At 40.7% G+C, this 16,683-nt stretch overlaps 1 protein-coding gene across 1 annotated transcript in view; it reads left to right on the top strand.

Annotated features, from left to right (window-relative positions):
* The window catches only part of LOC117368167 (deleted in malignant brain tumors 1 protein-like), a 101,740-nt gene that overhangs the window by 59,287 nt on the left and 25,770 nt on the right, over positions 1 to 16,683 (top strand). The window contains exons 8-11 of the mRNA XM_033961544.1: positions 2,581 to 2,874; positions 3,742 to 4,056; positions 9,828 to 10,142; positions 11,878 to 12,180. Of these exons, the coding sequence (XP_033817435.1) occupies positions 2,581 to 2,874; positions 3,742 to 4,056; positions 9,828 to 10,142; positions 11,878 to 12,180 (1,227 nt within the window). The remainder of the gene's footprint in view (positions 1 to 2,580; positions 2,875 to 3,741; positions 4,057 to 9,827; positions 10,143 to 11,877; positions 12,181 to 16,683) is intronic.

Raw genomic sequence — 16,683 nt, 5'->3', positions numbered from 1 at the left:
TACCCCTCATAGATTATTTCACAGCCCAAACTGGTGAAATCTGTATTAAGTGTCTCCATCTTTAAGGCCCTTTTTTTTTTTTACTAAGCCATGGTAGAGGTTTCTTCTGCGGCCTGGGGCACAAAATGCTCCAACGCTGCTCCGACGCTCACAGGAATTCTGAGTGTTGGAACAGCATCAGCGCCTTTAGCACTCTGGACCATGGCTTAGTAAAAGGTGGGGGGATAAGTTTCTAAAGACACACTTTTCCCTATTTCACACCAACGCAGATAAACCCTTTCCACTGCAGATATACTAATTTCATTAAAGCTAAACATTGTAGACTAAGGGCTCCTTTTATCAAGGTGTGCTACGGGGGTTAACGCGTCCGACATTTCATCACGCTCTAACCCCCCCGGCAGCCTAAAATCCTAACACCTCGTCAATGGAGGCGTTAGGTACTAGCGCGGCAGGCGTTTCAATGCACGGTATTCCGCGCGTTAAACCGCTACTGCGCCTTTGTAAAAGGACCCCTAAATTTAGTAAATGGTACCCGATTTTTGTGTAAAAAAAAAAAAGAAAAGGAATGCCATTGGGTGCTGTTTAGAGAATAGTTCTTAGCGCCAGGATCCATGCCCAATTTTAGGTATGATTTATACCAACTGAAACCTGGTGGAAGTCCTTGTGCCTTAGTTAGCATGGATCCCCCATTCTATAAAATGGGGGGATCCATGCATTTTTAGTGAATGCCCTGACCCGTCCATGATCCTCCCATGACAATATCCCCTTTTCAGTTGTGCGCTAATAAATGTACGTACTCGTATGCATCTTTATAGAATACTGACTGACAAGATGCGCATGTAAATTCAAATTGTTGTCAATTAGTACAATAATTGCTTATTAGTGTTCATTTATTGGTGCTAGTTAGCTCGTTATTCAGTTAAATTGTGTGTACAAATAGGACACAAACCGAAACATACATGTGCGATTTTGAGCACCGAGTATAGCAGGGGTGGGCAACCTCAGTACTCAAGGACTGCAAACCAGTCAGGTTTTCAGGTGGGTTGTTGGCTTTTGTGTTTTTTTTTAAACAAAGATCTGAACTTTAAGACTCAAATTTCTAATGTTGTCAAAAATGTTTTATTATCTTAAAACACATAGAGGGGCATTTTCAATAGGACGTCTAAGTCTGAGTTAGGATGTTTTGGGAAAGACGTCTAGAAATCCAGTAGGGAAAATGTTCATTTTCAAAACTGCAAGATGTCTGTCTTTTACGTTTGAAAATGTGTCATCTAGATGTTTGGGCCCTTAGTACGTCTATCTTTTGGGGCCTTTCTCAAATATAAAGATGTCCACAAGAAAAAATGCACAAAAGCAATCTTTTCGAACATTCAAGCAGCCAGCATTCTTAGCAAACTGTTCATAGATAGCTGAGCATTCCTCAGTACAGCAGAGGGGCATTCTAAGGATTACTTCAGTGAATATCATATTAAAAGTCCCAGGTACAGATGTCACTATGACTTGCTTATATTGAATGGTGAGCTCTCCAAAACCCACCCAAAACTTACTGTACCCACCTGTATACCACAAGAGCCCTTATGCCTGCAAGACATCTAGCTGGATAAAACATCTAGCTGGGCCATTTTTGAAAAAACAAAGGTAGACATCTTGTGGGTTTGAAAATAGATATTTTCTTCAGCTGATTTTCTTCATCATCCAGGGTGTCTACTCTATTGCAGATTTTGGTATCATCCGCAAAGAGGCAAATCATAACTGACAGCCCTTCAGCAATATCGCTTATAAAAATGTCAAAAAGAATAAGCCCAAGAACAGAACCTTGAGGCACACCACTGGCAACATCCCTTTCCTCAGAGCGAGTATGATCGGTTTCTCAAGGAACCTTGGAACCACCTTTTAACCCAGTCACCAATCCCACAATAACAAAATTAATTCAATAAGATATTGTGATCAACTAAGTCTAACACACTTGCCATGTCGAACTGCATTAACAATATTCACTTGTCAAAACTGATATTCCTCTACTCTGGCAGAAAGACTAATGGCTGAGTTGCACAACTGTTTGTAGAGCTGATTCCAGTCAACGGTCACTATGTATATTTAGCAGTGAGGCTTCTGCTGAAAGCAACATTGACTGCAGCATGTGAGTGTTGACTTGGCACATTGCTAACATCCATTTACTTTTTATTTTTCTCATGGGTGCTTGCTTACAAATCTCAATGTTAGCAAAATTCAAACAATCCACATATGGACTGCATGCATATACTGTAGGTGGTTTTCCAAATGTTTTTCCCTCCAGATCTGGGATGGAGAAATTGGGATTGGGAAGATATGATGCAATAATCTCCTTCTCAAAACTCCTCCCCTTAGTAGCTCTACGTATGAAAGGGATCATTCTTATATGGTAGGCGTCATCAGTGTTGCCGAATGATGTTCCAGTACATCTCGAAATGAAGCGGTTCAAATACCACCTTCCAATATCGTAGAAAATGTGTCAGGCAATTCAGCATTATGATTGGCTAGTGCTTTATAACACAAACTAACTCTGTGATCACTGAATACAAATATGTTTTATTGTTTCAGGAGCTTTGGAAAAACCCAATATCAGTTTATCACCTGCTTACATGGCATTCAAGAAGAAGGACAGCCTGGAAGTGAGGTGTTCACTTCCAAATCTTCACATGAACACAACTGTTTACATCAAAGCAAAGAGTTATACCATCATAGAGAGGCTGCCAGCTGGCAGGACCACATCAGTTTATGCAATAAAGGATCTGGAGTTGTGGCATGAAGGGGAATACAGTTGTTACTATTCAGTGGAGCATCCAGAGCATTCGCTAAAGTCACCAGACAGTGAGACAGTGCACATTTTTGTGGGTGAGTTTCCTCTGCAGAGAAAGCTTAGTGCTGGACGTCAAGTGGACCGTATTGAGAGGTGGATAGCAGGGAAGCTTTTCTGGCGCGCATGCCGCCAGATCAGGGAACACGCGGTGTGAGTACGCATGCGCGGCCTAGCATTTTATTATATTAGATAGCACAAATGCCTTATGTAAAATGATCTAATTTCAGAAGGCTGCTCAAGCGTGCATTCAGGGGAACGCCATATTAAATCAAGACCTTTTGCTAGATGACTTTTTTGTGTTCAAATTTTCTGGCTCAGCCTCATGCTGGTTTTAACCGTGCACCAGACTCTTCTAGTCTGACAGCAGAAACTTTCAAATATCATTCACATAAACCTAATGGATAGTCCTGTGGAAAATGTGTAATGTCGAAGAGAGTACATGTGAGATTTTAAGAAAGCAGTGAAATGCAAAAAGAAGCTGGCACTCCATCTAATGCCTAAATCCTGATGACTCATCTGACTTTGTAAAGGTTTTGACTCGTAAAAGTTCTCTTGTTGGGGGATGGTGGTCCCCTTGCTTGATCTAGTTGCTCAGGTCTTTTGGCATCAATGCATAACTGAAACGTTTGATTATATTGTTCAATTATGACTAATAACTACTTCTCGGGCTCTTCCACCTCTTCAATTAATCAGTTCACCTCTTTTAGAAACCCATCTTTCATTGGTGGCTGTATGCACAGGATATATGATTTTAACAACTGTTTTATAGAAGCAAAATAATAATGAGTTCTTGTGAATTAGAATGTGGTCATACCACCAAGGGATTCAGGTGGTATCAAAAGGAATTAGGATACTACTAAGAACTGATGCTAGCTGTAATTATTGATTTATTGTTTTTACAGATCAACTGAAGTGGATGCTGGTGGGTAGCCTCAGTCACTGCTCAGGGAGATTGGAAGTGAATCATAATGACCAATGGGGCACGGTGTGCGCGCGTGGCTGGGATTTACGAGATGCTCATGTGCTATGCCGAGAACTCAATTGTGGATATCCTATAGTTATGGAATGGTGGGGCTGGAATAGCCAAGGAAGTGGCCCTATTTGGCTTCATGAAGTGAGCTGCAATGGTTCGGAGTCTCATCTGCAAGACTGCAAAGCAAAGCCTTTTGGGTCAAATGACTGTAACCATGGAGAAGATGTCAATGTCGTCTGCTCAGGTAATTCCACTATGAGAATTCTGAGTCATGTAGGCTGACCAAATGTAGGTTCTAATTCCTGTGGTCGAATTATCTAAGAGAGTTCTGGGTCTGTAGTGCAATTGGCTATGAGAATGATGAATGTCGTTCTAAATGACTACATTCTAATACTTTAAGATATTGGTTATAACTTCACAGCCCATGTTAACAACTGCAAAAGGCAGATCACAGAATCTGAAGAGAAGGAAGCAGGAAAGGAAGTAAAATTGAAGGCTAATGTATCCAGCAAAAGTGAAGGAGGGGCTAGTTTGGAAAAGGATATAAAGACAGAGAAGGGTGACAGTAAATAAACAGAGAGACTGTCCCATAATCTCTGATAGAATTAGAACTAAAAAAAGAAACACCAGGGACTCACCCAGGGTCACAGAGAGGTTTCAACTAAACATTTTGCGGAAGGCGATTCCCACCACAGTGCCAGCTGAAGATACTGGTGACAGCAATAGCACAGGTTCAAATGCTGGCAGAGGTTCTCCTTCCCCTGCCCTCAACGAGTGGCAGTAACTCAAAGTGATGAAGACTGAGGTTATCAGCGCACCACAAGCTAAAAACGTGTGCAGAACTACTGCAGCACAATTGGACAACATGGCAGATGTTTTCATTCATAGACAGGCTGAAGACTCAATGGCCGGAAGCAGAGGGGTAGTGATACCACACCACCCAAAGATATGGAGATCTAGTGGCAGCAGTAGCAGAAGTCCTCTTCAGAAGAAGGGGGAAAAGGGGAAAGTTGTGGAAAAAGCTTAGAAAAAAGGGAGAAGTACTAAAAAATAGAATCTGGTAACTCACTACACTCACCCCACCCATACCATTAGAGCAGAAAGTGATGATTGCTATTTCTCTGTTTTTTTTCAAATTTACATCTGCTCTCTTTATATTTTTGCACAATGTTAGGGAACATGCATCACTGTTTCTGTTTCTGTGATGTTGCATTGTATGCAGAGTCCAGCTTCTTGGTGGTTCAGTTTAACTTTTGTCTACGTATTTCTATTTTACCCCCCTTTTACAAAAACATAGTGCAATTTTTAGCGCCGGCCTCGGTAATAACAGCTCTGACACTCTTAGGAATTCTATGGCGGTGCTAAAAACCATGCTACGATTTTGTAAAAGGAGGGGGGTAGTTTGTGATTACATATTCCATACTGGGCAAAGGTGTTTTCTGTGTTCTGTGTGTACGAAAGACATGGTTCTCTGTTAGCATTGACTGGGCAGGATCGATCTGTGCTAGTCTGGCTTGTTTAGTTTTACAATGGGTGTATTTTATTCTACTGCTCACAACCAGGGCAGGATTAATTCATCAGGGGCCCCTAGGCACACAAGTACACTGGGCCCCCTGCCCTGCCCCACCCCACCATGCGCCGAGGCGGAAACAGGAAGCTGCGTCAGAGGGAAGCTTTGGGCAAGCAGCACCGCTTGCACAATTACAGTTCCCGTTGCCTTTCTTACCTGCGTTGCTTGCTTGTCTTACTTTCCGTCAATGGGGGGACCCGTGTTGCCGATTGGGGGGGGGGGGCCCCGCATTGCTGATCGATGCTGGAGAGGTCCATCGCCGTTTGGAAAAAACAATGTTGATGCTGTCCTTCATCGGGCCCCCCTGACCATTTCGGGCCCTAGGCATGTGCTACTTGGCTTATTGGTTAATCCTGCCCTGCTCACAGCAGTATGTAAGATGCTGCCTTTTCCTAGGTACACTCTTGTTGTGCAATGTGTGGATTGCTACTAAAAATCATGTTTTTCATACAGATGGGGGGAGGGGTATCAAAAAATGATGGGCCCCGCCTGTAATATTTTCAGTCGCTAAGGACAGGTATGTTCCCTGGAGTCCTGCAGAACTTGCCTGTCCCTCACAATTGAAAAATGTGACAGTAAAACAGCACCCTCTATTGGTGAGACTGTGGGTGGAGGACTCCTGCTCAGCTTAGAGGGAACAGTGCGGCCGGGTGTAACATATGCTAGGAGCTCGATTAGTTGTGGTTTTAGCACTGATCGGTCGGGTCACACCCTGATGCAACTTGTCGGTGAAACACTGGCCTCCGTCGGTGTGCCGATCAGTTTAAGATAAGTGGTTTTTCCTCTATCTATTTATATATATTTATATATGTGAAGCACAAGTTTTTTGCTCAAATTACTCACATCAATGAAGGTTTTGCCTGTGAGGTTACTGTCTAACCACCTTGATATCCACCTTTGTGGCGGTGGGAGGACCTCTTTCTGAGGCTTTTCTCCTTCTTTTTGAGCATATTTAGAGTGGATACTAGTCTCACATATATATTTCTCTGCAAAACTTCATTACTATCTTGTCCTACAAATATAGTAGTCACCAATTGAAAGTGTTGATTTACATACATCGGTTTTCAATAGATCTGTGTTTTTATAGCTATTACATATGCTAGGTACGCCACTGGATGAGTAAAGGTATACAAATGGTAATTTTGCAATCTGATTTGTCTTGTGCTTTTGATCTAGTGGATCATAATTTGTTATTAGAAAAATTGAGTGAATTAGGAATAACTGGGAATGTGCTCTCTTGATTTTCAGGTTTTTGTTAAGCAGGTCCTATCAAGTGAAAACGAAAGGGAACTTACCTGAAAAATGGTCTGCGCAATGCGGAGTCCCTCAGGGATCACCGCTGCCTCCCATTTTGGTTAATAAGCTGCTAAATTCTTTAGGATTAAGGTTAGAATCTGTAGGATTGGAGGCACTAATTTATGCAGATGGTATTACAGTATTACTCCCTTTACTGGGAGACTTGAATTCAGTTCTTGAAAAATAACTATTTCTTTTTTTTTTTCTTTATTTCTTTATAATTTTAATAGTTACAATATCAAACGATACCAAACCAAAGAAAACAAGTTTACAATAATCATACTTTCATACATATTCCTTTCAAAGCCCACAAGAAAAGAGAGGCATGATACCATTTCAAATATACACATTTAAAGGAAAGAACTAAAGAAATGATTAACGACTCACGATTTATCCTCGCGAGTCCTAAGCCATTTCCTACTCTATCTTGGATCTTAATCTTATCCTCTTGTTTCTCAGTGTAAAAAAACTAAAAAGCCACTTTATTATTAATTCACTTCTGTTCTCTAGCACTCAGAAATTGTTGTAGTTGAATGGGATCCCAAAATACATATTCAATGTCTTGTAACTTAACAAGACATTTACATGGAAATTTTAGATAAAAAGATGCCTCTAGAGCTAAAACTCTAACTTTTAATTTCAAAAATTCTTTCCTTCGCAATTGCGTAGCTCTAGAGACATCTGGATACGTTCTAACCACATCTCCACAAAATTTTGTTAATCTATTTTTTAAAAAATAACTATTTCTATTGGCGCTATCGATCAGCGAATTACATCTCACAGATTAAAAATTAATCGAGAAAAAGCAAAATTTTTCCTACTTGCACTAAAAAATCATTCTCGGATCAATAGAAAATTTAGAGTTGCTAGTAATTCCCATCCATTTGAGTCATCGGCAAAGGTATTAGGCGTTTTATTTGGACAACCAACTCTCCATGGAATTGCAAATAAATAATGTGGTCATGAGTTCATTTTTAGTTTTGAAGAAATTGAGACAGATTAGAAAATTCATAGATTATATAGAGTGTTTTGGACCCCTGTTAGATTACAAACGTTGGATTGTTCCAAGTGTAATAAATGCTGGCATTGTAATCTGAAACCAGGGACATTAGACCATCTACTTTATTATTGTCCTTTCATTAAGTCATTTTGGGATTCAATTTGGACTCAAGTAAACTCTTTATTGGAAAACCATGTTGCGCTTTCCTATGATACTGTTTTACTTGGAATGGCTACGAGAAAAAAAAGAGTCAAATATCGTCACTTTTATTAGTCATGACAGGGGTAGCCATTCAACATATTACCAATAATTGGAAAAATCATAAGAATCTTAATTATACATTCTGGTGGAATTTGTTGTGCCATATTTTTAAGATGGAAAGAGCAATAGCAGTACAAAAAGGAACATATAATAACTTTACAAAGATATGGGGGCCATTGGAAAAATATTGTGATGAATAGACATTGTTCCTTTCTGTTCCTTTTCTTTTTCCTTCTTAGTTTTATCTAGCACACTCAAGGGGGGAGGGGGGGATTTGGGATGTAATTAAATATGAGATGTTATAATATTGTTGCATAATATTGCATATTCTACTTTAATTGAGCATGGGATGAAGGGGGAGAGGGTGGGAATTTTACATTATTATAGTTCATATGTTAGATAATTACAGTGCTATATTGATATTATTGCTATGATACATTTTTATGCACTTATTGTTTGATTTGAAAATCAATAAAGATTTATTAAAAAAAAAAAGAAAATTCATAGATTCCACAAAATTAGCATTGACAGTCCGAGCATTGATACTGTCTAAATTGGATTACTGTAATTCAGTTTATATTGGCTCTACTAAGGGCTCCTTTTACTAAGATTAGCAGCAGATTAGCGTGCCCTGACCCTGCGCTAAGTGGCTAGAACTAATGCCAGCTCAATGCTTGCGTTAGCGTCTAGCACGCATTCCACGCGTTAATGCCCTAACGCAGCTTAGTAAAAGGAGCCCTAAATCTTTGATAAGGAAATTGCAAAGAGTTCAGAATACAGCAGCTAAATTAATTTTTAACGTTAATAAACTTGACGACGCTACTCATTGTTCATTTCATTACGTTGGCTGCTAGAATTGGATTTAAAACTAGTTTTAAGATTTATCATGGATGAGCTCCTCCATATTTGATCCATCTGGCTATTTCTTCTTTTAAAACATCAGGTTTTAATTCTAGGGATGGAACAAAGTTAATTTATCCTTCAGTAAAAGGAGTGAAATATAAAAAAGATATTTTACTTTTTTGCAATACCATTAGAAGAAGTGAGACAAATATCTGCTATTTGGAAAAATGATAAAATCAGTGTTATTTGAGAAACTTTTTTAACTGATAAGGTACTACATTACACTAGAAATAAGATAGAAATCTAATTACTTCTCTCCCCTTTACAAAACTGTAGTGCAGTGTGTAGCACCAGCCGTGCTGATAACAGCTCCGATGATCATAGAATTCCTATGAGCATCATAGCTGTTACTGCTGCGGCCAACGCTAAAAAAAACGTGTGGGTTTATTTAGAAAATTATTAAATCTGCTCTATTTGTGAAACTTTACATTATGACATAAGAAAGGTCTGCTTTGTTTTGGGGTTTGTTTGTTAGAGAAACGCATTTTTATAGTTGTATTAATCCTGGCTTTTTATCCATTTCTTAGAATTGTAATCCACAAAGAGCTGTATAGGTTTAATTGCGGAATATAAGATCTAAATTGAATTGTATTGTATTGTATCTGGCACGGCACGTTAGTAAAAGGATCCCTAAGAGAGCAGGAGTCTCAAAGTCCCTCTTCGAGGGCCGCAATCCAGTCAGGTTTTCGGGATTTCCCCAATGAATATGCATGAGATCTATGTGCATGCACTGCTTTCATTGTATGCTAATAGATCTCATGCATATTCATAGGGGAAATCCCGAAAACCCGACTAGATTGCGGCCCTTGAGGAGGGACTTTGAGATCCCTGCCTAAGAACTATTATTCTTCAAGGGATCCGTTAATCTTGACATCACCTAAATCCGCATTGACTTCTCTTGGATCATTAATTCAAGATACGGAATTCAACACGGGTCAATATCATCATATCTGCCGTTGCTGAGCCACTGTTTTGTGTTTTACAGATGTGAGGCTTTTGGATGGCCCCAATTACTGTGCTGGAAGACTGGAAGTCCTTACTGAGAACTATACGTGGGCAGCTGTGTGCAATGAGAACTGGGATCTTCAAGACGCGCACGTGGTGTGTCGCACTCTGGGGTGTGGACCTGCCCTGGCAGCAACAGGATCTTCTACGTTTGGAAGTGGAACCAGTCCCGTCTTGTTGACTGACATGAACTGCACAGGTTCAGAAAGTCACCTGAACCAGTGCCAGCATGTTTCTTTAAAATACAGTACAAGGAACTGTAGCACGTCTGACAGTGCTGGCGTTGTTTGTTCAGGTAATTTTATCGAAGATATCATCTGGGGTTTCCTTCTGGGTGGTATCCACAGGGTCTCTGGAAGGGCAGCTAGTACTCCATAATCCTTACTCCAGAGCTGTGTGAGACAGGGGGGAAATTATGCTTTGAAAACCCTATCTCCCTAGGTTTTCTCTTAATAATAATAATAACAGTTTATATACCGCAATACCGTTAAGTTCTATGTGGTGTACAATAGATTAAGCGAGGTACAAATTGATTGAATTTAAGAGGGGGGAAGAGGAGAGTTAATAGGACCAGAAATGCGTTGTTGAGGAGAAAGAGATTAATAGGACAGAGGAATCACTATGGAGGAGAAAGAAGATGAGTGGGTCAGTTGTCTAGATACTTTAGGAACAGTTGAGTTTTTACACGTTTTCTGAATTCCTCATAAGTAGTTGATCTAGGTCTTTACCCCCACAATGCTGCTTGATGTGAAAGAAGGTGTTCATGGTGTTTTTTCAGTTTACAACCTCTAACTAGGGGGGGGGGGGGGAACGAAGTAGGAATGAGAGCTTCTCTTGTGTGTGTTCTCTTCTTATCCCAAGTTACAACCAGCACAGTCACTTTAAAGAAAGACCTATCTCTAGTCTGCGGCCCTGATGCACAAAAGGTTTACTTGAAAATAAGACTGGGTTTTAACTTGCAAGGAAATTTTCTTCCTGAGGCTCAAAAGGGTTCTCCCTCCCTCCCTGCCACTGGGAACCCTATGCAAATGCATCACAAGTATTATAATGAGCACTCCGTGTAACACTCTTAACTTTTTGCCACCTTTTTATGGGCAAAAGTTTCCGGCAGAGTATGGGTCATCATAGTTTTACCTTCCTGTCAGTGCCTGAGCGCTAATTGGAACAGGCACTGACTGGAAAGTAAAACTTGACAGCTCAGACCCCCCCAAATGCAAATTAAAAAGAAAAAAAGACCCTAACCTCCCTCCCTCCATGCATGCATGTATGCCTCTCATCCCCCCCAGCTGTCCATATTCCCCAATCGTATCTGGATCCCCCCTCCCTGTGCCCCCACCCCCCTAACCCCCACACTTAAAAAAAGAAATTGGCAGGAGGGATGCCCACTTACATTTAAAATGTAAAGCTAGCTATCCTCTTCATAACCTCTAATTTCTTATTATTCCTTCCCTCATTTATTGAATTACCTGTAAACTGTGTCAAGCTCTATCTTTATGGAGATGATGTGGTATATAAACTTAAGGTTTAGTTTAGTTTATTATTCTATCATAGAATTTGTGATTTATGGGCTATATTATTTTACTTACAGTGGCATAGCGAGGGAGGGTGGCGCCTGGAATCACTGTGCCGTATGCCCCCCCACTCTTCCCCGACGTGAGTCCCCAGTCTTCCCGTAGCACCGTGTGTCTCCCCCCCCGTATACATTTTGAAATGTTCACCGTCACGCGCAGCACCCTCCACCTGCTAATTGCACTTGCCATGGCACCCTTCTAATGTCACCTGCTGGTCCCGTGACCAGGAAGTGACGTCAGAATTGAGCCAAGGCCGACGTAAGCAGCAAGTGGAAGATGCTGCTCCCACTGGTGAATTTTTAAAGGGGTACACTGGAGGGGAGGAGAGGCGCTGGTGCCTAGGGCGGTCCGCACTCCCCCTTAGTACGCCACTGCAGATAGTGAACAAGAATCCTGCACTATTCAAAAGTATTCCTTCTATTAAACAAACAATGTATTTCTAACTGTGCTTGTGAGCAGTAGTGAAACTGGAGAGAAGTACGTCCCAATGCACTGGGAGGGTGGAGATGTTCCATGAAGGTCAGTGGAAGCCCGTGTCTAGCCGTGGTTGGGATTTATGGGATGCTCAAGTGGTCTGCAAGGAAATTGGCTGTGGCTTTGCAATATCCACCAAAGAAGGAACTGTGTTTGGACGGAGAACCAGCCTGGTTTGGTTAGAGGATGTTGATTGTAATGGAACAGAATCTCACCTAAGCGATTGCCCAGGAAATTGGAATGAACATATGGATGGTCATGGCAAAACAGCCGGGGCTACGTGCTCAGGTAAAGCCCTACCAATTTATATTTTCTGTTACTGTAGCTTAGATTTGGAAAGGAATCAGAGCCCTAGGAAAAGCCTTACAGGGTCTGTCAAGCCCAGCTTCCTGTCTCCAACAGTGGCCAACCCAGGTCCAAAGTACCTGGCAGAAACCCAAAGAGTAGCAATATTCCAGAGCTGAGCTTGTGATGTCATAATGCTTCATTCCACCAATGCCTAAGAGCCAATCTCAGCAGTGATGTCACAATGGCTTGAATGTCTATACTTGGCTCACATAAGAACTGGGACAGACCAAAGGTCCATCAAGCCCAGTATCCTGTTTCCAACACAGATCCCAAGTACCTAGCTAGATTCCAATAATAAAACAAATTTTATGCTGCTTATCCTAAGAATAAGCAGTGGATTTCAATAATGGCCTATGGACTCCCCTTTTAGGAATTTATCCAAACTTTTTAAAAAACTCGCTAATACTGCAATCTTTCTGTTGAATGACTCATGTGTTCTCCTGTCTCAAGATTTACCTTTTGCTTTCTCAATGAATGCTAATATAGCTGCATCTAATGAAATGTATTTTTCTATGTTTAAAGGTCTTGATTTAATAATCAGCATGAAAAAGATTTTATTAATAAAAATAAATTGATTGCATCCTTTGGTAAAATGAAACAAGACAAACCACCCGATATTAAATGGTGTTTGGCTGGCTAAATGCTAAGCTGGAAAAAGCCTGCTATCTCCGTTGAATATTAGCGTTTAGCGGCTACAACTTAGCTGCCTATATTGTGCAATAGCTGCAGATTTTAAATGCTGACCAGCCAAAACCCACTATACCCACCTGTCAACTACTCCAATAGCCTTATGGCTGCAGGTTTGGGTGGGTTTTGGTGGCCTCCCACTTTCCACCATAAATGTAGTGTTTAGACTGGCGTATGGGCTTGGGTTCTCCTCTCTATGGTTCACTAGCCTACCCAAGAAAACACCAAAAAATCCAACAGGACAGAGAACCCACGGGTATAAGACAGTACATAAGGAAGTGGGAACGAACAATGAACATTTCATTGATCACTGATGTAAAACCAACTTGTTTATTTCATAAAAGGACACAAGCTGTAGTTTTTTTTAGAGTTTTTGTCTCTTGATGAAATATGATATTCTGATGGTCTATTTCCTTATTTTTATTACACAGCTTTGTTTTATCCCAGACCTGCTATCTGTGAACTTATACGCTATAGGTTTGGTTTCATTTTTAGGTATTTGCATAAACATTATCATATGTTTTTTTTGTCTTTGATATATGTATTTATTTATTTACATGATTGGCCTCTGGCATTCATTTACTTGTATGGCTTTTTTAAAAATTTTTTTACATTTTTAATTTTTATATGATGTGTTTTAACATGTTGCGTTATATGTTTTTATGTTTAGTGACCCCTGATGCAGGCGTTCCTCAGACGCCGAACCACAGTGCTGTGTCGGGTCCACAGCGTCTGCTTGTGTCCTTTTATGAAATAAACAAGTTGATTTTACATCAATGATCTTCAGTGGAGGGTTCATTGTCCGTTCCCACTTCCTTTTGTACTCACTAGCCTACCCACCAGGCTATTTAAGAAACCTGTGTACTGCTCTACTAGGCTTTCCCATACCAGGTGCTGCTGTTCTAGAGACAGATATGTACTGTTTCATGCACAGTTTAGAAAATTGCTAAAGACACAATTATTTGTAGACGCCTTTTCCTAGTCAGTAATTTTCTCTGATTTAGCTGAAGAATTATTCATTATATTTTTAGTTAAGCTTTTGCTGCTACTTTACAGATATGTTTTTAGGACTGTTTGTTTTATTATGTTCTTTTATAATTTATGTATGTAATTCATGTAAACGGTATAGAAATTTTTAAAATAAATAAATAAATAAAATTCTGATCTTTGTGGAGTGGGAAGAGGTCATTAGCCACTGGGGGAGTGTGTAGCAGGGGGGATGGGTCATAACAATTCCTCTAGTGGTTATCTGGTCAGTTTCAGTTCCTTTTTGGCACTTAGATGCTTTTAAAACAGTTCTAGCTCAGGATGTCTAAGTTCCTTCCAGGATTTCGTGGGAAATGTTTGATTATTGCCATAAGATGTCCAAGTCTAAGCTTGCCCAAAACTGCCCAAAGCCCACCCATAACATACTTCCAACATGCCCCTTTGAACTATGGAGGCAGGATGCACAGTGGCTAAGAAGCCTAGCAAGATGTCCAGAAAGTTGGCTTTGAAAATCAGCACTTGGACATTTTGGAGAGAAAAACATACAAGTTTCAAGTTTCTTATTTTTGATTTACCGTTTATCAGACGGGTATCTAAATGGTTTACAATAAAATGAGATTTAAAAATAAAAATGACAAAATAAAAGATATATTATGTCTAGAATTAAAAAGTACAGGGGCATAATCGGACTGATGTACCCAAAACGAGGGGGAGGTGAGGGAAGGTAAGTTAGTAAATACATCTAGCTGAAAATAAAAATAAAAAGAAGGCGAGTGGAGAAGGGGAAATACATTAGGGTAGGGCTCGCTTCAAAAGAAGTGTTTTGATTTTCCAAATTACTTCAGAGAATTGTAAGAGAATTATTTGAGAGAGCTGGGATTAGAGAGTATAGACATCTTTAAAAAGAAAAGTCTTGAGTTTAGTTTTACATTTTTCTAGAGAGTTTTCTAGTCAGAGATCCAATGGGAGGGCGTTCCACAGAGATGGTTCAGTGGCCGAAAAAATGGATTTGCGAGTAGTATCGTAGAAAAGTTCACGTATTGATGGAATGGAAAGTCGGTTTTGGTTGTTGGATCGGCGTGCCCTGGAGGATGCATATAGGATCAGAATTTTGTCAGTGAAGGCTGGTTGATTGGAGTTTATTGTTTTGAAGGTTAGAAGGAATATTTTATAGGTAAGACAATGAGTAATGGATAACCAATGTGCTTTACGGAGAAGGGGAGTGACATCTTTTTTTTTTGCATGGTAAATTAATTGAACAGTTATATTTTGCAGTAGTTGTAAACGACGGATTTCTTTCTGGGTTTTATGTTTGAAATTACGAGGGAATAAATCAAACTGTTGATAGAGAGGGGATCGAGAAGGGAAGAGATGGAGCGAATTAGCCTTAACTTGTGAAAACATTTCTGTGTGACTGTGCTAATTTGTTGATGGAAGCTGAGGTCCTTATTAAGGATAATTCCTAGGAGTTTGATTTTGGTATCAATTTGAATTGGAGAGGAGTCAATACAGATGGTTAGGCATATACGTTCCTCTGTAGAATTTGCGAAAAGGATACAAGTTGTTTTAGAGATGTTCAATGAGAGTTTGTTATGCTGGAGCCAGGAGCTAATTTTATCGAGTTTGTAATTGATTTCTATCAGGTGATGTAGAACAGTGTTTCTCAACCTGCGATACGCGGGTACATGGCCTGGCCTCCAATTCCCACCAAATCGGTGTCCACCGCACCACTGCTGCCACCACCACTGCCATACGGGATCTCCCATTCCTGCCCGCTTGCTGAAGTCGCTTCTGATGACCTCTCTTCTCCATGCCGCCCCCGCCCCCGATACAGGGTGACACACTCTCCTTCAGTCTTCAACCTTCAGCAGCGCTCATTGCAGTGGGTGGTGCATGCAGCGATTCAGGCGCTGCACGCAAGTAGCTGACCCAGAAGCCTTCTCTCCGATGTCAGAGTTGATGTCAGAGAGAGGCTTCTGGGTCAGGCATGTGCAGTATGTGAGTAGCTGCTTGCACCGTCCATTGTGGAGAGTGTTGCTGGGGGCTGAGGACCGAAGGAGCAGTGCAGTTCAACAGGTAAGGGACAGAGACACAGAGGAGATGCATAAGGGTGTAGGGGAGGCAGCCGATCAGCACAGGAAATTATTTTCTTACACCCAAAGATGAGGGGAATGGGATGTGGGATGGAGAGAAGGGGAAGAGATGCTGGGCTGTAGGGCCCCCTGGAGCTATTTTAAGCTAGGTGTGGGAGGAGGGGATGAGAGAGGGGGAAATGCTGCACCAGAAGTGATGAGAGGAAGAAATGATGGGCCCAGAAATTAAGAGGGGGGGAGGAGGAGGTAGAGATAATGGGAGGGAGGGAAGAGGAAAGGAGAGAGACTGGAGTAGGAGTAAAGAACAAAAAGGGAATGGTCAATATATCAGAGACTTGAGTAGTAAAAGAATTTAACGAGAAAAAACTAAATGAATAAAGGGAAGAAGTTTAGAAGAAACCAAGACCTTGGCTGTGATTGGTTGTTTATAAAAATAAGTAGAAGAAATGGCTGGTAAAAGCCTAATGGAGAATATGAAGAGGCTGAACTGCTAATATTTGTATGATTGTGACTGTGTGTTGATGATAGAGGTATACGTAACAAGCCTTCTGTAGCTGTGAAAGAAATGAGCTGTCGCTCACAGAGCTGATGCCTTTAAATCAGAAGGTCACTTTTTGAATCCCAGAAGTAGTGCTTTTCATTTACAAATTTATAATTTAGCTCTTACAGTCCCTTC

This window comes from Geotrypetes seraphini, chromosome 10 (assembly GCF_902459505.1).
Source record: "Geotrypetes seraphini chromosome 10, aGeoSer1.1, whole genome shotgun sequence".
NCBI classification, from domain to species: domain Eukaryota; kingdom Metazoa; phylum Chordata; class Amphibia; order Gymnophiona; family Dermophiidae; genus Geotrypetes; species Geotrypetes seraphini.
This window is presented reverse-complemented; position numbering and strand designations above follow the sequence as displayed.